The following is a 24,236-nucleotide window of genomic DNA, read 5'->3' as shown; positions in this document are numbered from 1 at the left end:
AACTCACGTCTGCACAATAACCGCAGTAACTAATCTACTCTCTGGAATTTTGTTCCCACAAATCCAGTTGAATCTTCATTTTGTTTCTAGAAGATTAAGGAAGTTTACTCTACCAGTTATAAAAATGAAAGCCAGTTAGAATTCTAAATATAAACATTATTTACGTTAGTTTGTAAAAATAGATTGGGAGTTTAGGAAAAGTTAAACAGCTAGTCATTTCTACTTCAGTTCATTAGGCATAATGAATTCCTTGCTTTTCAAGCCTGACCCTGTTTCCTTAATGTTTAGCAATATCAATTTGGAGGGAGTGGGGGAAGGGTGCCAAAACAATACTTACAAGATCCTTTAGCTGATCTGTGTCCCACTAGGTAAGTTACTGGCTTAAAAAAAAAAAAAAACCAACAAACATTAATCTTCATACATAACCACTGATAACTTAAAAAAATGGTCTAAACTCTCCAAACATTCTTGATACCATAATTACACTACTATACTGTATTAAATTGCTTTCTAAGTATGGGTAATTATATTTTTGCTACTTTAAAACTTTTAGGGGCTCCTGGGTGGCTCAGTGGGTTAAAGCCTCTGCCTTCAGCCCGGGTCATGATCCCAGGTTCCTGGGATCAAGCCCCTAGTCGGGCTCTCTGCTCGGCGGGGAGCCTGCTTCCCTTCCTCTCTCTGCCTGCCTCTCTGTCTACTTGTGGTCTCTGTTAAATAAATAAATAAAACCTTTAAAAAAAAAAAAAAAAGAAAAACTTTTACATTAGGGGCACCTGGGTGACTCAGTCACAGTTAAGCTTCTGCCTTTGGCTCAGGTCATGATCCTGGTGTCTTGGCATCAGGCTCTCTGCTCAGCAGGGAACCTGCTTCCCCCTCTCCCTCTGTTTCTGTCAAATACAATCTTTAAAAAAAAAAGTTAAATCTGTAATTGGTCTGGGAAAAACTTACCTATGGCTTTCTTGGGTATTCCTGGATTAGCAGACATGTTCATTGACTAACACATCTGGAACTAATGGAAAAACTTGCACAAAAGTTTAAAATCCAACACCATCATCAAAGCAACTAAATGACAATTAGGAAAACAATTTAAAACTTTATTTTCTACAGAAGGCATATTTTAAAAAGTTAACTTTGCTTTCTTCCTATTTGGGCAAAACAACCTATCCTAGGGCAGCATTCCTTTAAGTTCCATAAAACAGTGGTTCCCAAATGCATGGGGGTGAAATGAGAAAAACAAGGACAATGTAGGGTTTTTTTTCCAAAAAAGCTGTATTTATTCCATTTAAAGGACTCTCATTCTGAGACTATCCTTTCATGAAAAAAAAGTGATATAATACAGTGGTTTCTTTCAGATTACTTGGCAAAATACACTGGCAACCCTGTCCCCCAAATTTTTGGAAATGTTACTGGTCCATGGAATCCAAAAGTCTGGGAACCACTGTCATGTAAAAAAGACTAATTCTGTAGGTTATTAACAACTGTTAAGTGGGAAAAAAACTTCTGTGGTCAAATGTTTGGGAAATGATACTACAGAATTTCACACAGTCATGTGAACTAATGGCAGGTACACACCATTCCCCAAACTTCGACCACTAAACACATTCAGACCCCCCGTTAATTGGAAAGACATTGTAAAAATCTCAAGTGAACAACTCGTCTGACTTTGGAATTCCAACCATTTTCAAGTGAAGTTGACATTAGCATCAACAGAGTCTGACTGACTATGACTTAGCTGAAACTAAGGAAATGGTATCAGCAACATTATCATCAATATTAAACTTTTAATATCAAATACATTTTTGTACATTGTTACTAATTTATATAATTATAAAACAATCAAAAGTTCCATAAAATCAGTAAGGTAAAAGCCCTTACTGAATATTATATAAACTTCGGATGTTACCAGGCTGATTTCAGGAAAAGTCATTGGTTTTTGATACAAATTATCTACAAAACAATGTGGTATAAATGGTATTTGGATTTTACAATAATGTGGCCACAATCTGCCCACTACTCTCCTAGGCGTCAGATCTTTAAAGTTCATTTCCATTCACACATTTCTGCTGCTGAAGCCTGGTTCTTCTTAAAGACTCCAGCTGCTTTGCTCTGAGCCATCGCTCTCTTGACAGTGTTGTCTGACCGGCACTGAGAGACAGAAACCTGGCGTGAAACACAGAAACGGATTTAAGTGTAGACCTAGGACAGGATCTAGTTCTTTTTCTTTCCTTTTTTTTTTTAAAGAACCTCAGATATGCTGGGTTAGGGGTCACGACCATCTGGCAGCTACAGACAAGTCAAGAGCCAAGTTAGACTTCCACGAAGGGATCTTTGAAGGTTAGAGACAAAAAAGCCAGCCAGTTCCACTGGTCACTGGCCAAACACAATCCCCCTTCACTAAACCCTTAACGGAAAAACCTTTCCACTGGTACAAATCTCAGTTACTCCTAAAAATCAGAAGGTACACACCGAGCTCACTAGAACAGCAATCACGGATACCGACTACTCACCGAGCCACAATGAGCAGCTGGTGGAGGTCATCTGCGGTGATGCTCTGAGGGTCGCTCTTGCGCATTTCCACAAAGTCATCTTCAACTGCCTGTACCGAGAGAGTAAGTGGACTTGAGCACGACTGCTTATGAACAAGCACTGTGGATTACGCAGGGAAAAAGTAACAAGGTCCACTGGCCGATGTGCAAACGAGGTATCAGCCCTGCTTAGGCTTCTTCAGAGAAAGGAGGGTGAAAGTCCCGCCTCACCCGCAGGCCAGCGCTGCCCACAGAGCAGGCTGGCGTCCAGGCAAACATCGGGTCAGCAATGTGCAAGGCCAACAGGGCAGGGTGACGTCAGCAAAAGTGGCAGAGTGAGGGGGGGGCCTCAGAAAATTCTGCCCACCACTGACGGGTACAAGAACACTAGCAAAAACTATCAGAATCTGCTTCTTCTAGAATCTGAAAATTAACCAGAACACAGGGAGCATTTGTTCAAGAAAGAACACTGGGCTCTGGGGCATGTTCATCCCCCCCCCCCCCACGCCCTGAAAAGGGACAGCCTGGAGACCGCAGGAGAGAGTTCTTTCAAAGCACCATTCCTGAGATCTGTCACTCTCTGCCGGCGAGAATCCACGTGCAAGGCTGTCTTCATTCAGCCAGACTCGGCTTACCCATGGTGAACAGCCTCTTCTCCCAGGGAATTTATCAAAATCAGAAGCAATTACTAATCAACCCGGCTGCTTCACACACTGGATAGTAGTCGGGGCAAACAGACAACCCACCAAAATCCTTAAAAGAAAAAACTAGAAAATGAAAAATTTTCCCCCTAAAGCCCCCAAAGGACGATCTCTATCTCCCCAGGAGTGCAGGTCACCCACGTGCAAAAGGCCACGCGCACACTCTGATTGGAGGAGGCCCTAAGCTGACCTGAGTGACTGTTCTGTGCAGGCAGAAAGAGAAGAGCGGGTCCCAGCTGTACACTGTGTGCCGGAGTGCTGGAGGCCTGCCCCCTGTGCACACAGGGCCCGGGCCCTTGGCTTTGACTGGGAGACCTGTTCCCAGGCATCTAAGGAAATTAAATTTCTATCTGCTCACTGACTGACCAGTGAGCTCGCAGACACTCCAGGAGCCGCATACAAAGAATGCGCTTCACAGAGTTCATTCGAAGAGTCACTAAGCAACAACAAACCCTAGGTGGGGAGGATCCACCGCAGCAGAGCAGAGCTATCCTGGCTTCCACATATCTGGTTTTCAAAACAAAAATGAGACACAGAAAGAAGAGTATCTGGACCCCTTCGCTGGAAACAAAGAAGTCAACAGAACGGTCCTCGAGGAAGCCCAAATATTGGACTTGCTAGACAAAGACTTTTTTTTTTTGACAGGCAGAGATCATAAGTAGGCAGAGAGGCAGGCAGAGAGGGGGAAACAGGATCCCCGCTGAGCAGAGAGCCCGATGCGGGGCTCGATCCCAGGACCCTGAGATCATGACCTGAGCTGAAGGTAGAGACTTAACCCACTGAGCTGCCCAGGGGCCCTGACTATTTTTTTTTTTTTTTTCAATTTTATCTACTTATTTGAGAGGGAGAGAGACTGCGCGCGCACAAGCACACACACGAGAGAGCACAAATGGTGGAGAGGGAGAAGCAGACTGCACGCTGAGTAGGGACCCTGGTGCGGGGCTAGATCCCAGGACCCTGGGATCATGACCTGGGCCAAAGGCAGATGCTGAACCAACTGAACCAGTCAGGTGTCCCTCGAGAAAGAGTTTAAATCAGCTCTTTAAATATATTCAAAGAACTAGAGAAAACCACATATAAAGAACTAAGACAAAGCATGAGAATGCTGTCACCATGAATAAAAAAGTATAGAGAGAGATTATTTTAAAAGCAAGCAGAGGGGCGCCTGGCTGGTTCAGTGGGTTAAGCCTCTGCCTTCGGCTCAGGTCGTGATCCCAGGGTCCTAGGATTGCGCCCCGTATCCGGCTCTCTGCTCAGCAGGGAGCCCGCTTCCCTTCCTCTCTCTCTGCCTGCTGCTCTGCCTGCTTGTGATCTCTCTCGAATAAATAAATAAATAAAATCTTTGGGGGTTAAAAAGGCAAGTAGAGGGGTGGCTGGCTCAGTCAGTCAAGCGTCTAACTCTTGGTTTCAGCTCAGATCATGACCCTGGGGCTGTGGGACGGGGCACAGCACTGGGCTCCACGCTCAGTGTGGAGGCTGCTTGGGATCGTTTCTCTCTCCTCCACTCACTCGCTCTCTCTGAATAAAGCCTTAAAAAAAAAATAAAATAAGAAGCAAACAAATTCTGAAGCTGAACAAGGTGACTGAGACTTAAAATTCCCTGGGAACGAGGCTGAGCCGTGCGCGGCAGGCGGAGCAAGTCTGCCCATGTGCAGAAAGGTGGGCCGCCCGCGGCCGGCCGGTGCAGGAGGAAGCGAAGGGAGGAAGCAGCACGGAGCCCCCGCGACTGTGAGCCACCGTCACGCGCGCCCGCACTCCCAGCAGTGCTGGAAGGAGGAAGGAGAAAGAGGCAGAAAGGAATTTCAACAAGTTCATCGGCCAAAGCCTCCCCAAACTCCTCGCGCACTCCGGCCCGACGCGCGTCCACCCGCACACGCGAGCAGCCGGCCCGGCCCGCAGGCCTGAGCGCCGCAGCCCCACAGGCGGCGCCCGCGGCCCGGCCCGACCCGGGGAGAGTCTGGACGGCACCAGCGCGGGGGAGCCCCGGCCGGACCCCGGGGAGAGTCTGGACGGCACCAGCGCGGGGGAGCCCCTGAGGCCGAAGCAGCGGCTCCTCGGAGCCCACGGGGCCAGCGGGCGACGGGAGGACACACGGACAGAGTGCTGAAGGAACAAGTCTTCACACCGAGAACTCTACGTCCAGGAGAACCCGTCTTCAAACGCGGAGAAACCAAGACCGCCCCAGATAAGCGACAACTGGACGGAACCGGCCGCGGCCGATCTGGCCTTCGAGAACCACGCGGGTCCCCCGGGCCGGAAGGAGAGGACCGCGCGGCGCCGCGAGTCCACGCAGGTGACCGTCCGGGGGATGACACGGCAAATGGACAAAGCAGTCCCGGGTCTCTCCCGCGCCGGCTGAGGGACAACGGCACGCGGGACGGAGCCGGACAGACGGACGACGCACGGAGACCGCCCCGGCCACGCGGCTGGCCGGGAGCCGCGGAGCCCGCGCTCACCGCTCACCGCACCGTCTAGGGCAGCCCGGGCCGCGGATCCTGCGCCGCACACGCACCTTGGTTATCTCGTCGGAGATGCTGTAGTCCAGGAACCGGAGCAGCGTCAGGTAGATGCGGAACTTGTTGAGCAGGGAGGGCAGCACGGCCGACAGGAGGCTGTCCGTGTACTCCTCCATGTTGGGCGGCACGAGCTGCGGCTGCAGGTGGATCCGGCAGTCCGCCTGCGGAGACAAGCCCACGCCGTTCGCCGCGCTGCTCCACCACCCGTCCGGGTGCGTCGGGAGGCGGCTGCGTCCGCATCAGCCCGCGAAGGGATCGGGGACGACTGTCCCTCCCGGGGGAGGGGGGGTGGGGGGGCACTTTTTACCACGAACCCACAAGCGCCGGGACGCCCTCCGCGCTCATGGCTAGAGTGAGCCCTTCTTTGGTTACCGACCCCTCCTGTCCCCTCCTCGACAGGACGAGCGACACAAAGGCCGCCAGCCTCTAAAAAGCAGCTACTTAAAATTCTTTCAAGGTTTCCTTAATCTTGGAATCTGTACTCTGTGTCTTACTGGATCTGCCTTTCTAGAAACCACATAAAGCAAACCACACTTTCCCACAAAAAACCTACACACGGGCCACTTCATTCTTGTTCACAAGCAATTTCTCATAAATCACAGTGACCACGAGTTCAGAGACTGTACACCTTTGGAAACAACTGGGCGTACTTCTCAACATGAAAAAACTCAATTAAAAGCTCTCTTCATCAGTCACTCTGATGATTTACCAGAGCATTTCACCATAAAGCACAAAAATAATTACCATGTCATCGGGAACATTTTAAAAGGAACTCTAAAGTATTTCTCACGTTAGATTGACAGAAAACAATGGGACCGAGACAGTGAGAACAAAGGTCCAGATGTGAATCAGGCAATCAGACGGCTACTCCTTTCTCTGCCTGGATGCGGGAGTTGCTGCGCCAACAGCCTTCCTCTGCTTGTCTTGTGATTTGCCATATCTGGTTCCTCACAGATGGGTGTTCATCCTCCAGGCAGGGACAAAATAATCAATTCTCTTACTAATAATCAGCAGCCCCAATTGTAAAACAAGTTTAACCTCTCAATAACAAGTCGTGCCAAGAAACAAAACAAAAATACAGGATCCTTCCAAGGTAACCTCCGTCCATCTTACAATACCTCACCGTACCGGAAGGAGTGACCGCCCCTCCGAAGTAATAAACACATTAATATTGCAGGGGAATTCCATCTGGTGGTAACTGAAGTCATAATCCACCTTTTGCCACGTTATTAGGTTGCTCAGGGCAGTCACATTATGAACACCTAGGGAAAAAAAATTTTTTTTTTGCTTACTTGATTTTAATCACCTAAACAAATGGTGTAAGACATGACATTTCTACTGCTTTAAAAAAGAAAGAAAGAAACAAACAAACAAACAAAAGTATCTCACGCACTGTTCAACTTCCTAAGCTAAATGTTCACTAAGTAATAGGCTTCACAGACAATACTGGTCAACCTACATAAATGTATTTTGGGGCCAAGACCCCCCAAAATCTAATCTAGCATCTTGTATGCAACTGGGCATAAGACAGGTTCCCAGTAAGCATAATCACTTTCTGTATGGTGTGTTCACAGGTCTAGAACAATATGGTAGAACTAAAATGATTTTTATGCAAAGAAGTAAAATTACTGAATTTTACAGATTTTTTATATTCATCTGTGTCTTAAGGATACCCGTCCACACTAATTTTTTTCTTCTACCTTTACCTTTTGAACTTACCGCCAACAAAGTGTCTTCTCAAATGTCATTTGAGCACAAATAAAGCAACCAGTTTCCTTGTCAATTTATAACAAGTTCCATAACTGAGGTTAGTTCAACCCTTCCAACCTTTTTCCAGAGTCTTTGATAAAAAAATTTTAAACTTACACTCACAGTAAAAAATGGTTTATTAGATCTTCTCTACACTTTTCTTTTAAGCTAACAGATGACTGAAGGCAAGATCTCCTTCTCAGCCTCTCAAGAGCAACTTGCAGCGTCCTTGTCCCATCACTGTACCATGTTTACAGCAGGTCAAAACCCAGCTGATGGACACGGGCTGTGAGCGGACAGTTCCCCCATTAGACAAATTCACATGGCAAGCCTTGATCTTAAATACTTGTGAAATGTGAGTGTCTCTCGATCAGTGATTCTTCTACAAGTCATCACCAGATCTGGCTTTCATGGGAGGTTAGACATGAAGGGAGACACCCGTGTCTGTACCTGGTGTATCCAGCTGCCCTTGCTCGAGGAGAGTTTCATCAATCACGAGGGAAGTGTTGCTCGGGAGCTGCAGGAGCCCGCTGACCAGGCGGTTGGCTGTATAGTCTTTATGGGGGATGAATTTCAAATGGTTCATGTTCTCTATAGTCATTTGCAGACGAAAAGACTGCAAAGAGAAATTTTTTTAATGAGCGAGAAATAAAATTTCCTTGTTTTCAGAATACATATTTGGGGTTAAATACTTTCCATTTGTGTATAAGGAAAAATCTTAATTTCTAAGGATGTAGTTTCGTGGCTTCTTGAGCTCTTAAAGCAAAAATGTTATATATACACCTTAAATAATAAAGCTCCATCTTAAATAAGAATTTCACTATTCTTTTTTTTCTAAAGATTTTATTTATTTATTTGGCAGACAGAGATCACAAGTAGGCAGAGAGGTAGGCAGAGAGAGGGAGAGGAAGAGAAGCAAAGCAGGTCTCCTGCTGAGCAGAGAGCCTGATGCGGGGCTAGATCCCAGGACCCTGGGATCATGACCTGAGCTGAAAGCAGAGGCTTTAACCCACTGAGCCACCCAGGTGCCCCAAGAATTTCACTATTCTATGTGCTGTTTTATTCTCAACTGTTTTGTGCAGTATTCTTAATTTCTAATTTACCAGCAAAGCAGAAACAAACGATAGATAATTCAGATGCATCTGCCAAATATTCAGAAGCTTGAATTCTTCTATCTAATGCAACTCCAGGCTAGCAAAACAGAAAATATTTATTTATTGAAGATGGGAAGAGAAAAGCTTAATTTTCTTCGGTGCTCCTGGAGTTAAAATCATTAAAATCACAGTCATTCCTCAGACTCCCGCTGTCGCAAAGAGAGCTGAGGAGCAGCGCGCGCTGCGCGGGCCCGGGCACTGCAGGTCCTAGAACGCGCTGTAGGCCGCCTCCTCATCCGACCTTAGCCCAGGGTCTGTTAGACCCCTTCGCACCCCCTCCGGCTCTCTGAGCCCCCCAGTCAAGGCCCTCTGCCCCTGCTTCACACTCCACTCTCCCCTCCGATCCCTCCAGCCTAAACAGAAGTTTGTGTGGTCAGGGCGGGGACTGGAACTGGGAAGAAGGGGGCCAAGGAAGAGAGAAACTTTCAGAATTTACGGGATCACTGTACTATGGCTCAGTGATGCAAAGAAAATGGGGCAGAGGGCTGGGAACATTTTATAGCTAGAAGCCAACAAGCCCTAAAGAAGCCCAGACTGTCAAAACACAAGGGGCACACGGCAGGGTCTAGGTCCACATCAGCAGAAGCAGGTCGTGCATACGGAACCCACCGTGAAAACGAGCAAGATATGAGCGAGCCAAGTGTTCAGAAAGAGTTCGGCCCCAGAAAAACACACAAGAGGAATGGAAGGGAATAGGATATGGTAACAATGAAAGAGTGAAACCCACAAACCCACTACGAAGCGATGCAAAATAAAAAGATCAAAAAGGAAATAACTTATATTTAGAAACGTAACTCGTGCCCGTCTGGGCACTCGGCTGCTGCTCAGACTGGACTTCCTTCCCTTCTCCCGAGAACTCACTCCGCACCAGCCGCACCAGCCTGTCTGCGTGCCTCCAGCTGCCGAGCGCACAGCTGCCTCAAAGCCTCTGTGCCTGTCCTCTCCTCTCTCCCAGCACGGACATTCCCCCCAACAGAGCCGTGCGGCTGTGCTCCCACACTGCACACGTGAGCAGCCCCGTGCTCTCCCCCAGCCCCGTGCTCCCCAGTCCCCTTCTCCTGGGCCTTTATTCTTCCTGTGGCACTTCAATGGCAGATTCTGTATTTACTTATTATCTGTTGGTGTTCTGCTACAATAATCTAAAACCTATTTCAGCAATTCCCAAAATGTGGTCCAGGGAACTCCCAAGGAGTTGCTGACACAATTTTTATAGAATCCACGAGGTCAAAATCATGCATGGATAAAAGACCCATTCGATATGCAAGACAGACCAATGAATTTACTACAGCAGAGTATAAAAAATTCATTGAGGACATTAGAGATTTCACACTTGCAACTATCCTTCAAGAAAATGTTATGTAGGGGGACGCCTGGGTGGCTCGGTCGGTTATGTGTCTGGCTTCGGCTCTGTCATGATCCCAGTGTTCTGGGATTGAGTCCCGCATCGGGCTCGCTGCTCAGCAGAGCACCTGCTTCTCCTTCTCCCTTTGCACCCCCTGTGCTTGTACGCTCTCTCTCTGACAAATAAATAAAATCTTAAAATTAAAAAAAAAAAAAAAAAGAAAGAAAAAAGAAAAAGAAAACGTCATGTGGGCAGTTTTAGTCCAGTATCCAAGAAATCCACAGCTATCCAAAAAGGCCAGCTTTCTGTCATATACTTTAATCAAAACATCCTATTACGAAAGACTGAATGCAGAAAGGGTTCTTCAATTCAGCGGTCTTCTATTAATCCAGGTATTAAAGAGATTGGTACAAATTTTAAACCATGTCACTTTTATCACTAATGTTCTTTGAATTGGGAAAATGCTATTGTTAAACAAAAATATTTTATGTTCATATGTAATTGATATATTGATATATTTTCATGAATATTTTAGTCTGTTTTTAGTTTTAATTTCTACTATGGCAAACTGGTAATAAAAACAACCCAGATAAACTACACCTCTTTGAGTCCTCCATAGTTTTGTCAGAGTGCCAAGTGAGGCGAGGAGTGTGAGAAATGCTAGTCTGTTTGGTTCTCTGCTGTTTACGGGCCTGGCACCCTCCAACAACATGGTCACATGAATGATCTATTTTAACCTCTTAAATCTCCAAAAGAAGTGATCAGCATTGTCAGTCACATGACGAGTCAAAAGCAACTCTCTCCTTCCCAGTGTCTCACCACCACACAAACCCTGCATTCCACACACCCTGGCAAACAAAGGCAGCTCGACTTTCTAAACAGGAATTAAAAATTGGGCCATGGAGATAAAGATCTTTACTACCTCAGCTAAATGAATTATGCTCTTGTAATTCAGGCTAAATTTATTTAAAGACTTACGATTTTAATGCACACAAAGGACAGATACCAAGTTGCACAAACTGGGATCAACCAACAGCATAATTTTAAGGGATTTACTTGCAATCGTGCTGTAAGAGTCACAGAAATTTGTGCTAAGGCAATAAAAGAAAAGCGAAGTGTTTCGGGGTGAGTATGTAAATTGTGGAACCTGGCAGGCTTTGTTTCCCCTTAATAAGATCTATTACAATTTCAAATTTAAATATTTGGGTTGAATGAAAGACAATTAGATGAGTTTTTAAAGTGTGCTCAGGTTTTCTTTTTAATTTATTTGAGAGAGAGACCAGAGCGAGCAAGAGTGAACATGAGTAGAGGGGGGAGGGGCAGAGGCAGAGGGAGAAGCAGATTCCTGAGTAAGGAGCCCAACGTGGGGCTCAATTCCAGGACCATCGGATCATGACCTGAGCCAAAGGCAGATGCTTAACTGACTGAACCACCCAGGCGCCCCAGTGTGTTCAGATCTCTAATAATTACTATTTATAATAATTTTTATATTGATCTTACTGCTGGAACAAGATGTTGAATAATCCGGTACAAGTGTTCTGTGAAGGTACTATTCCGTGGGCAACCACTCAAGTTAACTGTGAATTTTCCCAGTGGAAGAACATCTCTTCTTGTATACCTAGAAAAAAAAAAAAGAAACCTACCGGTAAGATTTCAGGTGGATTCCAATTTCCATTGAAAAGCAACCAAAGATTAGCAAAATATTGTCATTAAAAATAAAGCAAATTACTCTGACCAGTTCACTTATCAGAATAACAATAATAGCCAGCATTTGCGCGTGAGCATTGCGCATGCGCCAGGACTGTTCAGCGCTTAACTGTCTCCTGTAATTCCCAGGCTCTCTGAGGCAAGTCACCTTCGCTGTACGGGTGAGAAATCTGAGACAGAAATCTGAAGTAACATGCCCGAGTTCACACAGCAGGATGTGGGAGAGCTGGATTTGAACCTGTGGGGTTTGGCTCCAACGCCTGTGCACTCAACCATTATGTGCTGCGGTCTGAAATCCTAGCCGAGGCAGGATGTGGAGAGCAAAGGCACTGACTGCAGGGTCATTTGGAACTGAGGAAGTTAGGAAACCAGCATTTACGGAACTAGGACAATGGTCTACAATGAAATACCGTGCAGCCGTTGAAAAGTTCATGAAGAATTACAAAGGAAGAATGTTTAAGACATAGTAAATGATAAAAACAAGATCAGCGTTTAGAGTACCACGGAGACCTGTGCAGGGATGCACGCATATGTAAACAAAAAAGATGAAACAAACACGAGCCAAATGTGTTAACGGAGATCATCTCTCAGTGGGTGAGGTGACCGACAGTTTCCAGCTTCTTTATGCTCCTGGAACTTGCTGAAAACCCCCATCACTTCGGAAATCAGGAACCAGAGACCTGCGGTGGGGTGGAAAGGAGGTGAGCACCTTCACCTACAAATGACATGTGCGCACGTGGGCCTTGCAGAGCTGTGGGATGAATAAACCAAGAATTCAGAATGCAGAAAGAATAAAACAGCTCATTTTACTTATCAGCCAGGTTCTCGGTCTGACTGTGGCTCTTATATTTAAGGGAGACATAATCAAAGGTTACATGTAAAACAAAAAAGGTGGACAAAGAATGTGCGATTTGATGTAACACTTGTCACACTGGATAAAAACCACCTGATGATGCAGCTATTGAACTGTAACACCGACGGCCTGAGCAACCTTCCTGCTCTCCTGCGCCGCCGGCACCACCCCCCACCGCCAGCCGCCGGGAGCTCGGCACTTACACAGTGGAGATGAGATGCAGGATCAGGTACTCGGCGGCCAAGCTGTCTCCCAGAAGCGCATGCGTGAGGAACCCAAGCAGCTCTGCGCGGACAGGAGACAATTCAGACATGAAACCTGAAACGACTGGAGAAGGGAGGGAGACCACTCAGACACACACACCAGCCCCTCCTGAGTGTCTCAGGCTAAGAAGGAAAAAAAAAACAAACCCAAGTGGAACAAAGCACTAAAGTCACTAGACAACTAGTGTAGACTTAAATACTGGTCATTAAGTGATGCCAATCTTTGAGATAAGACAGTGTGTAAACTCTTTTTTGCCTCATCTTAATAAAGAGAATTAATGGGAAGGAAAACGGGCCAGGGTCACGGCGACTACTAGAGAGACTGAGGCTGAGCACGAGGATCTGGCTGCCTTGGCCCCACCGTGAGCAGAGCACGCGCCGCAGGCGGCTCCCGCCCAGGGGCCCACGGTCTCTGGCTCCCAAGGCATTAGCACTTACACTTACAGGTTTTGCTCTCCTCCTTGTTAAGGCAAGCGGGCAGTAAAGGATTGATGTGCTGCAACTTCTGGGCTAAAACCACATGAATTCTTGGCACTAATGAAGCAGGAGGACTGTGCACTCTTTGCTCCTCGGCCGTGTCTGTGCATTCCATCGGATCCAGGAGTGAAGAGGCATCCCTGTGGAGAGAGGAGAAAGTCACAAGTCACAGCCACATCTCTGAACATGAGAATTCAAGCCAAGAACAGTTCCACCTGTACATCTCCCTAGAGAACGGAAAATGGCTCCTCATTCTCAATGGTCAGATCACACAGTTCTCAGGCTAATTAGGTCACACAAGGATATATATGTGTTTTTCAAGAAAAAGAACACTTCCACTGAATATGCTGTAGCTGCAGTTAATGGGATAGAGCACATCACTGGTGAAGAGCGTCTGTGTTTTGAAATCACTTCTTCAGCGGAGACATGAAACGCTTCACAGCATGTCTCAAAAACCAGGGTCTTTTTCTCATAAGCCATTAGGCATCTATTACTCAGTGTGGAAGATCCATTCATCTCTTAATCTTGCTAATTGTTTTTCCTAACTTTTATTCCTCCACGACACCTCCCTTGAATAGTGAGTAGTCAAGCGGTGAAATGAAAAAGTGTGAGTTTTTCAGATTTGCTAAATAAATTAGCAGACAATGGATTTACCGTGATACAACTGAAACAAATCACTAAGATGTGTTTAGAACTTCAGACTTCACAGGCTGCTCTACAGAGCTACCCATTCACATGACCGCCTGCCTCCCACACGAGGACGACGACAACTGTACGTGGTCTGGACCATGTGCCGGGCAGTGTCCTTCTCCATGCACACACCAATTCATTAACGCCTCACCTACCCTGGTCTCCAGTGAGGAAGGTGAGGCCCTGCAGAAGTCACGTGGCCGGTAAATGGCCACACCAGGATGGCACCCCAAGCCATCCGGCTCTCTCTGGGCACTAAGTGGCTTCAACCAATGAAGTGACTGAAGCAGGAAAATCATCATCACCAGAAACAGCCAAGGCAAGCAATTTGCAATACTATTATTAAGGAATGCTATTTAAGTTTATTTAAAGTTGTTTAAAAATGTCTGTGTCTCCCCCTTTATTGTAATAGTGAAAAGTAAGTTCTTCTTATAGGGAAACCAAGCTGAATGTCCAATACCCAACAAAAAAACAGTTATGTTGGGGGCGGGGGGGTGGTTCTGACTCCATTCCTCGGCAAACTCAAGACAAAACAAGAAGAATGAGGAAGATCTGAATTCTCAGGATATATTGTTAGCTGTGGAGAGAAAGTGTAAAAGAATACATATAATATGCTATCTTTTATATAATAAAGGGGAATAAAATATACACGTGTCTACTTATTTTTGCAAAAAATACAGTAAAGATAAAGGCAGAAACAGGTTGGTTCTCTATGGAGCTTGAGTGGGAACAGGGCAGGGGAGAAGGCACCCCTACATTCTTTGTATATAGCTCTGATTTGGGCAACAATGTCATTGTTTTCTATACTTAAAAAATCAAAACAAAGGAGAAAATGTTAACAGATTTTAAAAGTTTAAAAATTAGGGCGCCTGGGTGGCTCAGTGGGTTAAGCCACTGCCTTCGGCTCAGGTCATGATCTCAGGGTCCTGGGATTGAGTCCTGCTGAGCAGAGAGCCTGCTTCCTCCTCTCTCTCTCTCTCTGCCTGCCTCTCTGCCTACTTGTGATCTCTTTCTGTCAAATAAATAAATAAAATCTTTAAAAAAAATAAAATTAAATAAAATAAAAGTTGGGACGCCTGGGTGGCTCAGTTGGTTGGACGACTGCCTTCGGCTCAGGTCATGATCCTGGAGTCCCGGGATCGAGTCCCACATCGGGCTCCCAGCTGCACTGGGAGTCTGCTTCTCTCTCTGACCTTCTCCTCGCTCATGATCTCTCTCACTGTCTCTCTCTCAAATAAATAAATAAATAAAAATCTTAAAATAAAATAAAATAAAATAAAATAAAAGTTTAAAAATTAAACTCTTCAAAACATGTACCACCACTTTCACACAAACTTAGTGTATGCTCTAATAAAAACTCATGAATATGTTAAAAAAAAAAAACAGTAAGGACAAAAGAAACACTCTGAAGAGAAACGCAATGGAAACCAACTGAACCTAAACACATAAAATGAATAATGAGCAAAAGGACCAAAGGGGAAGAAAACTCACCCCGGTGATTTTAGACACAGCACTCTAACTATACGCCTCATTCTAAAATAAAAAGAAATGGAAACCAATCTTGGATGCGAGTTATAAAGTTTGTTTTTTGCAGCGGTATGGACTGCTGATTCTGAGATTACCTTCTCTGCACTGTGGAAGGACGTTGAGAACAATGCGAGTCAAGCTCTTTCTGTTAGAAGAGGGGCTACAAACATGGGAAGGGGGAAGGGAGAACATCTGAGTGCAGAACTGGAACTGGAAACACTGTGAATTCACAGTTCTGAGAGACTTGAAAATACATGAAGATGCATGTGTATGGGTATCTAAATGTGCATTTACGTGTACGTGCACAGTGTGCGCGTGTATGTATTTCCTAGCCCCGCCCATTAGAAGGGCAGAGAAGCAATACCATCCTGATACCAGTGAGCACACAAGCACTCAGATCTTGACTTCTAAATAAAATTCCTCACTAAAACAAACTGATGCTCCTTAGAAAAATGGCTGCTACTGCAGCCAGATAATAGGGAGGACAGATGAGGTTGAAACAGCATATGTGCCAGGAAAGACATTTTCAAAAATGAGGTCATGTCAGCAAAGACGCAGAGCCTGCTTACAATGACTCTCACTAGCCAAATGAGGAAACCTGAATTTTGAGCACCAGACTAACAGCCACACTGATATAAACAAATTACTTAAGTAAACAAAAGAGAAGGAAAATCTCTCTTCTAAGAGAAGGCCAATAAACAAGTGTAGAAGGAATGACTGAAATAGAAAATCACCATCGGTTATTACCGATCAAGAATCATCAATGGACAGGGGCATCCGAGTGGTGCAGTCAGTTGAGTATCTGACTCTTCGTTTCAGCTCAGGTTGTCATCCCAGGGTCGTGGGACTGACCCCTGCACCGGGCTCCATGCTCAGTGCGGAATCTGGTTGAGATTCCTCCCCCTCTCCCTCTGCCCCTTCCACTCATGCTCTAACGAAAAATAAAATAGAATCATCAATGGATATTAAAGTAAGTGGATGAGGGACACGTGGGTGGCTCAGTCAGTTAATCGTCTGCCTCTGGCTCAGGTCATGATCCCAGGGTCCTGGGATTGAGCCCAACATGGGGCTCCCTGCTCAGCGGGGAGCCTGCTCCTTCCTCTTCCTTTGCCTGCTACTTCCCATGCTTATGCACATGCCCGTGCACACTCTCTCTGACAAATAAAATTTTACATAAATAAGTGGACAAAAGTTAAATAAGAAAATGGATATTAATGTAATCTCCAAGTACCTCCTTCCAAATCACTTATTACAAAGTGAAAAACAGTAACTTTATAGGACAGAAACCTGGCATATGCCACCTTAACCAAACAATCAAAATTACCACCACCAATAGTGCTGCACACGGACATAAGGTGCCTCCTCATATGACAGCCTGATTCTAAGCATGAGGAAAGGCCACATAAACCCAAACAGATATTCTACAAAATGACTGGCTGTACTCTTCAAAGGTGTCAAGGCTCCTGCCAGGTGAGGACAAGGAAAGACAGCCATCTGCAACCAGGAAACGGGCCCTCACTAGACAATGGATCTGTCAGCACCTTACTCTTGGACTTCCCAGCCTCCAGAACAGTGAGAAACGAATTTTGGCGAAGTTTAAAAAAAAAAAAAAGGTGTCAAGTTCAGGAAAGACAGAAGTTGAGGACTGTTCCAGATTAGTGGAACATGTGACCCTACGGATCCGGACTCACGGAAAAGAAGAAAAAAATTTAAAAAGAAAAAGAAAAAAACAAAAACAAAAAGAACATCACCAGAAGAAACAAGATTGAGATAACTGGTGAAATTAAGTATGAAGTATGGATTAGTGTTACTAATTTTCTAAAAGTTCCTAATTTTGATAGCTGTACTCTGACTACATAGGAGAAAGTCCTTGTTCTTAGGAAATATGGACTCAAGTATTTAAGGGATAATGTACGCAACTTACTCTCCGGTGTTTCAGAAAAACATGTACATATACAAAAATGTGCACATGTAAGAGAACAAACGAATGACAGAGCAAATGGGGCACTAAGGGTTAACAACTGGTAAATCTGGGTAAAGGGAGAAAGCTCTTTGTAACATTATCTTCCAGCTCTTCTGTAAGTTTGAAATTTTATCAAAATAAAGTTACCCAAAAAAGAACAAACAGACTCACCTTTCATCATTATTCAGTATACTTAGCACAGGATCCACAGATAGGACACCATATAACTCAAGAACATCATTGACTTTGAAACAATCCCAGTCTTCATAGACCTGACAGAAGATCGTAAGAAATCACGTTGTTAGGACTAAATAACACCCAAAAAAACCATAAAATATTAGTTTTAAGGCTAAAGAAATAATATTTTAGATTTTTAGGTCAGGAAATGGAATTTAAAGCCATTCTTTTGTTTCATAAATTGAAACCAAGAGAGATAAAATACTTGCCTGAAGTCATTCTCCTAGTTAGCAATTAACACTAAAACAGAGGACTCCTGACTCCCAGACCAGGGTCTGTTGTCAATACACCACACTACTTCGAAGAGGCTTTCCCAATGGATGACTAACATTACAAATGTGCATGACTGGGTGCTTGGGTGGCTCAGTCAGTTATCGGCTCAGGTCATGATCCTGGGACAGAACCCCACGACGGGTTCCCTCCCCAGGAGAGAGAGTCTGCTTCTCCCTTCCCCTCTGCCCCTCCCTCCACTCGTGCTCCCTCTCACTCGCAAATAAATGAAAAATAAAATCTTAAAAAAAAAAAAACAAAATCTTAGATCCTGTGCTAAGTATCTCAAAATCTATTCAGAACACCAAGAGAAGGGGGGGAAAAACAGAAAAACAGCTGCAGGATTACTAACGTTGGACTTATTCACCAACTACACACCATTAGGAGGGTTAACACAAAACTCAGAAAGGCCATGAGGGTTTTCAAAACTTTCAAAACTTTCAAAGTTGTGTCTTTGATGGATGCTAGTAACTGTCAAAGCTTCCTCTTGGTGAGGCTGAACCGAAACATGGCAGGAAAGCCGTCCTCACTCTGGTCCCTATGGTATGGTACAGAACTGAAGTGCCACTTAAGTTAAAACCACAAAATAAAAGAATGGAAATTCTCAATGATCATTTCTGAAACTTACATTGCTTGCTTCACCTATCAGGATTAAAAAACCAGGGTAAGCAAAATAGAACAAACTGCCAACAGATTTTTTGCCTCTATTTTATTTTAAATACAAATGAGAAATACATTTTGATGACAAGAATGCTGAAAAAGTTAGATATTGTTGGAAGCTGGAAATGACATAGGAATTCACATGAATTTAAAAAAAAACTGTTATACTTCTGTGTTCAAAATATTTTTCAATTGTTTTTTTAAGTGAGCTCTACACTCAACATGGGCCTCAAACTCAAAACCCCAAGACTAAGAGTTGCAGGCTCCACCGACTGAGGCAGCCAAGCGCCCCATAATCTTCAACTGAATTTAAGAATGCCGTGGTAGACAGAACATGGCCTCCCAAAGAGGTCCACATCCTACTCCCTGCAATCTGTGAATAGGTTACCTTATAAGCAAAAGGGGGTAGGAATAAATTCAAGACCCTGAGATGAAGAGATTATCCTGGATGATCTGGCTGGGCCCAATCGAATCACAAAGGTCTTTTCCAGGAAGAGGTGACTATGAAAACACTCTGGCTTTGAAGATGGAAGAAGGGGCCCCAAGCCAAGAAATGTGAGCACTTCTAGAAGCTGGAAAAGGCAAGAAAACAGATTTTCCCCCAGATCATTTAGAAAGGAATGCAGCCCAAAGGACACCTTGATTTTTATCTTCAGTGACATCAATGTTGGACTTCTGACCTAAAGCCTGTAAAATGATAAATTTTTGTTGTTTTAAAAGCCACTGACGTGGTGAATATTCGCTCCAGCAGCCACAGAAAATAAACACAAATGCTAAGAGTACTCCATGTTAACTTTGAGACACATTCCACATCTACATCAAGGTTAGGTCTATAAAAGGTTTAGTACCTTCACAAGGCATGCAGGGCCCTTCTCCCCTGGCAGTGGAAAATTCAGGTCAAAAGGAGAAGAGAGGTTCAAGAAGTTCAGCTGTTGGCCAGTAGAAGCTTCAGTTTCTAAACGTTTTGGCTCTCCACACCACTGAAGACCACCAACACTCCCTAAATTCAAAGAACAGCACTGCACTTAGTCATTTTTAAGGCTTCCTGGAGAGAAAGAACATTCCTAAAGAGCCTTTCAAGTCTGATATAAATGATGCTTCTGAACACAAAAAAACTTCAAGTTGTTACAGTTCTTAAGGAAGTAAGATATGCTAACAAAACCCTTTGTCTGACCTAAAAGAGAACAAAGATTATGAAGATCTAAAAAATTCAATCATTTCTCCCACACAACACAATGGCAAAAAGCTCCCCTCTTCAAATCTCAAGTATATTTTAAAAGTTGATATTTACAGTTACTTTGACAACTTTAATCTAAAGATGTCTACTAACAACAAACCCACCTTGGTAGAACATACTTTTTTCTACTTACTACTCAAATAAAATCATATAGCAATACATTCATTTACCAAATATTTGTAACATCCACTGTGTAGTAGGAATCAGACTAATTGTTGGGGACACAAGGATGATTTTTAAAATGCCCTCTATCGCTGAAGTGGTCACAGTTTAGGGCTTATAACTAATTAAAATCAACATATAGCCTGCTACACCATAAAATATTGTTCAGCAATAAGAAGGAATAGACTACTGATACACAGATTAATCTGGATGGATCTCAAACTTTGCTGACTGAAAAAAGCCAATCCACAAAGTATACATACTGTATGATTCCATTTATGTAACTTACCATTATTTTTTAAGGTTAAGCTAGACCGGGATCTTTTTTTTTTTTTTTAAACTGAAGTATTCCCGACTATGCAACACTCTTGCAATAAAATAACATTAGTACAGAGATGAAGAATGGGTTAGTGTTTGCTAGGGATTAAGGACTTCTGGGGAGGGGAGAGGCAGGAGAGCAGTGGGCAGGACTCTACAAGGACAACTCTGAAAGATGTGGGCGATGAACCATTCTGGATCCTGACTGTGGTAGTGGTCCCTTTAGTCTACATGTGCCGACACTGCCCAGAACAAAATACACGCACACAAATAACTGTGTGTAGGAAATATAAATCTAAGGTCACTGGGCGGTAGCAATGTCCATTTCCTGGTTACGATATTCTACTAGAATTATACAAGATGTTACCATCAGGAGAAACTTATTTCTTACAGCTACATGTGATCTACGCTTATCTCAAAAATATTTTTTAAATATATATAGCTTGAAAGATTAATGAGAAACCAACAAACAAGTTACATTGTAAATAAATGATGCACCCAAATGTACAAAAAACCCTACAGTAGGACATCCAAATAAAAGCAAAAAGGGGGAGAGATCGTCAGTTGCTTAGATAACAGAATTACCATATATCCTGGATTCTAATGTTACTTATTGTTATGATACACCATTAATTTTAATAAGCATTTGGGGGGGGTGGAGAAAAAGACCACCACATTTGTACAGATTTACTATAACATTCCGATGTTAAAACCATTAAAGTATGCCTTAACTCTAAGGAAATATATATAAAGTAGGAAAAACATGGCTAAATGAAATTCATTAGTAATTCTTTATTTACCACTCTCAACCCAATCTTGCAGATGCCCCCTGACTAGACTGATTTGTTTGAAACCCCACCCCCCCAACCCTTCAAAACTTGCCCTCTGAGGATGGTGCTACAGAGAAATGACTGGCCATAAAAGGAGGAATAATGACAAACTTCTATACCTGCCGCAATAAAGAAACTCACTATTGTTAAACACTGTGATTGGTAAAACCAGGAATTAAATATGCTAATTCTGAAACTATCTCATGCTCTTTGGATATTCCAAACTTTGGTCTCCGTGTTAATCAGAATTTACTGGGTTTTCAGCATGTTTCAAGATAAACCACTACAAATGTGGGTACATAGAATAGAACTGTGACGATCTCAAGGGCTCTCTGGTCTCAAGCTGAGAATGAAGTTACCTAGTGCCCCACAACTTCATGGTTTTCCTCCGATGTTTTCAATCAAAGTACCACTATCTTGGGGTGCCTGGGTGGCTCAGTCCGTTAAACATCTCCCTTTGGCCCAGGTCATAATCCCAGGGTTAGGCACCCTGCCTTATAAGGAGTCTGCTTTTCCCTCTCTCTCTGCCCCTCCCCATGCTTGTGTGCATACATGCACACTCTCTGTCCCTCTCATGAATAAAATCTCTTAAAAAAATAAAAATAAAAAAATAAAGTTCTACTATGTCCAAAGGAAAATTAAAAAGGATGTTTTCAGATATTAAAAAAAAAAAACATTTTCAGGATAAACTACTAGACTTCCATATTACTTAGGAGCTGAGATAAAAATATAAAGAATGAGAAAAAGACTTTTGTCCACTAACCACCTGAGACTCTTAAAAACTAACAGGAAAGCAGACACTTCTCGCTAAGTGATGCCTAACTGCTCAGTTATGAAGCACGGTTTGACCAGAGTACTGCAAAAATTCTCAAGACTGTTTATAACAGCGATGAACTTGAATGCAAGGTTGTCAAATCGCTGTCATTTCCTAAATCTAGAGCTGTATCACACAACAATTAATTCTGGAAATGGACCTGCGGGAGAAGTAAACAGAAAGCCTGCTGGCTCACACCACCTGCTTGCCTGGCACCTGCATGTTGGTCCTTCTGTTTATTAGGCTGTAGGTCCATATCTTCGTCATCTTCGTAACTCCTCTTGTGACGACTAGGAGTGTAGGATGTTGAAGGACTGACTCGAGCTTGGTTTGCATTAACATAGGCGTTAAATGAAAAGTTAAGGAAAATCTATCAGGAACTGAGGAATATCCTAAGGTATGCTAATTCTAGGGCTAATAAAAGATTATTAGTTTGGCAATTTGGCTAAAATTAAAACATCCTTTTAAAAGACTGGACTTCCAGTTTTGATCATGAGAGTAGCAGCTTAACCTCATGCCCCCTACCTATGCTATATATAAAGAAACTATACAACTGGACAAAAGTTATGAGCAACTGTTTTCAGTAACTGAACATCATAAGGGAACATAAGGTTATAGTTCTTCAATAAGGAAACACACCAGTAAACTCCACACCCTTCTTCCCAGCTTTCTCTTGGGAACATTTCCCAAACCGCAACAAAGAGAAGCAAGCACCCCGCCCTTGCACGACAGAGAAACAGAGCACACAGATCCGGGCTCCTAAGCAACTGGAAGCTGCAGAAAGTAACAGAGGCAAGAGTTGCAGATAAGACCAAGAAACCTGTGCAGGCTCCATTAGGGGCTTTGGTGAACATAACACCATGGATGTACAAGTCAGGATTCCTTGAGGGCTAGCAGGGAACAGCTGCTAGTTGGCTGGGAGCTAAATGGAGATTCGGGACTTCTACAATACTAGTACTGGACCCTGATGGACAACCTGGGCACTGAGGTGTGACCAGAAATAGCACATTTCATGGGTAAGGACTGTGTCCTACAGACCAAGGGCTATTCCATACCCACCTTAACAAATCGCAAAACCAAGCCATGACAAGGTCAAAGTGATCCACTTACATCACCTGCCTGTCAGAATAAAACGCAACATTCTTGGATGGAAGACAAAACCGAACTCTCTACAATGCTGTACATCAGCATACAGTAACACATTACTAGTTATATATGAAGAGTCAAGAAAATATGACCTACAATCAGAATTAAAAATAACCAATAAAAACAAACCCAAAGATGACTCAGATATTGGAATTAGCCGACAAGGACACTAAAAAGGCAATCTAAAATTCACTATTTTTTCATATATATATATTGAGCTATGTTTATGTTCCCTTTAAACCTTATTATGTTGAGATATGTTCCCTCTAAACCTTAAAATTCACAATTTTAAAAGAAAATATAATTGCTTCTTAGCCTTTTGGCTATGATCAAGTGCAGTATCTGGTCTTATCAGTTTAAAAGAAAATATAGACAAGATCGATCTGAGTGGCTCAGTTGGTAATGTGTCTGCCTTTGGCTCAGGTAATGGTCTCAGGGTCCTGGGATGGAGCCCCACATTGGGCTCCCTGCTCAGCGGGGAGTCTGCTTCTCCCTCTCCCTTTTGCCCCCCCAACATGCTCAATATCTCAAATAAATGGTTAAAATCCTAAAGAAAGACTGATGAGTCAAAGATGAGGAATGTTAGCAGAGAAATGGGAACAACGGGAAAGAACCAAATGAAAAATCAAGAACTGAAAGATATCTGCAATGAAAACAAAACAGAACAAAAACAAACAGAATCTCAGTTACCTGGAGGTCAGTAACATCTAATGATTATGTGACTGAATTCCTAGAAAATGAGACAATACAAGAGACTGGGACAGAAAAATATTTGAAGAAATAAAGGCTGAAATCTGAAAAATACCAGTCCACAGATCCAAAACCTCGAAAATACCCAAGCAAGATAAACACAAAAATACCCACACCGACCCACATCACAGCCAAACTGCCAAAAACCACAGAGAGAGAGAGAACATCAGAAGTAGCTGGGGAAAAACAAAGATGTCACACACAAGGATAGAGTAAAATGACGGCTAGCCCTTCGTCCAAAAGCAATGGGGATCAGAGGCACCTGGCAGGCGCAATGGTTTGAGCATCTGACTCTTGATTTCAGGTCAGATAATATCTCAGGGTTGGGGACTGAGCCTCGCATCA

The 24,236-nt window shown here is 43.7% G+C and overlaps 1 protein-coding gene and 1 pseudogene across 2 annotated transcripts in view; one reads left to right on the top strand and one right to left on the bottom strand.

Annotated features, from left to right (window-relative positions):
• Positions 1 to 1,073: 1,073 nt before the first annotated feature.
• The window catches only part of LOC101684981 (minichromosome maintenance complex binding protein), a 48,862-nt gene continuing 25,699 nt past the window's right edge, over positions 1,074 to 24,236 (bottom strand). The window contains exons 6-16 of one of the 2 annotated variants that reach the window (XM_045068773.1): positions 22,197 to 22,341; positions 19,483 to 19,634; positions 17,639 to 17,739; positions 13,249 to 13,427; positions 12,751 to 12,874; positions 11,488 to 11,605; positions 7,942 to 8,107; positions 6,871 to 7,004; positions 5,739 to 5,903; positions 2,508 to 2,596; positions 1,074 to 2,160 (exon numbers count right to left, since the gene is read on the bottom strand). In XM_045068773.1, the coding sequence (XP_044924708.1) occupies positions 2,034 to 2,160; positions 2,508 to 2,596; positions 5,739 to 5,903; positions 6,871 to 7,004; positions 7,942 to 8,107; positions 11,488 to 11,605; positions 12,751 to 12,874; positions 13,249 to 13,427; positions 17,639 to 17,739; positions 19,483 to 19,634; positions 22,197 to 22,341 (1,500 nt within the window). In that variant the 3' untranslated portion in view covers positions 1,074 to 2,033. The remainder of the gene's footprint in view (positions 2,161 to 2,507; positions 2,597 to 5,738; positions 5,904 to 6,870; positions 7,005 to 7,941; positions 8,108 to 11,487; positions 11,606 to 12,750; positions 12,875 to 13,248; positions 13,428 to 17,638; positions 17,740 to 19,482; positions 19,635 to 22,196; positions 22,342 to 24,236) is intronic. The other variant, XM_045068774.1, reaches the window with a different exon arrangement.
• Positions 23,445 to 23,654, top strand: LOC123388780 (annotated as a pseudogene).

Source organism: Mustela putorius, unplaced genomic scaffold (assembly GCF_011764305.1).
Source record: "Mustela putorius furo isolate JIRA1106 unplaced genomic scaffold, ASM1176430v1.1 tig00003909_pilon_pilon_pilon, whole genome shotgun sequence".
In the NCBI taxonomy this organism is placed as follows: Eukaryota; Metazoa; Chordata; class Mammalia; order Carnivora; family Mustelidae; genus Mustela; species Mustela putorius.
Note: the sequence above shows the minus strand (reverse complement) of the source record. Positions and strands in the feature narration are given on the sequence as shown.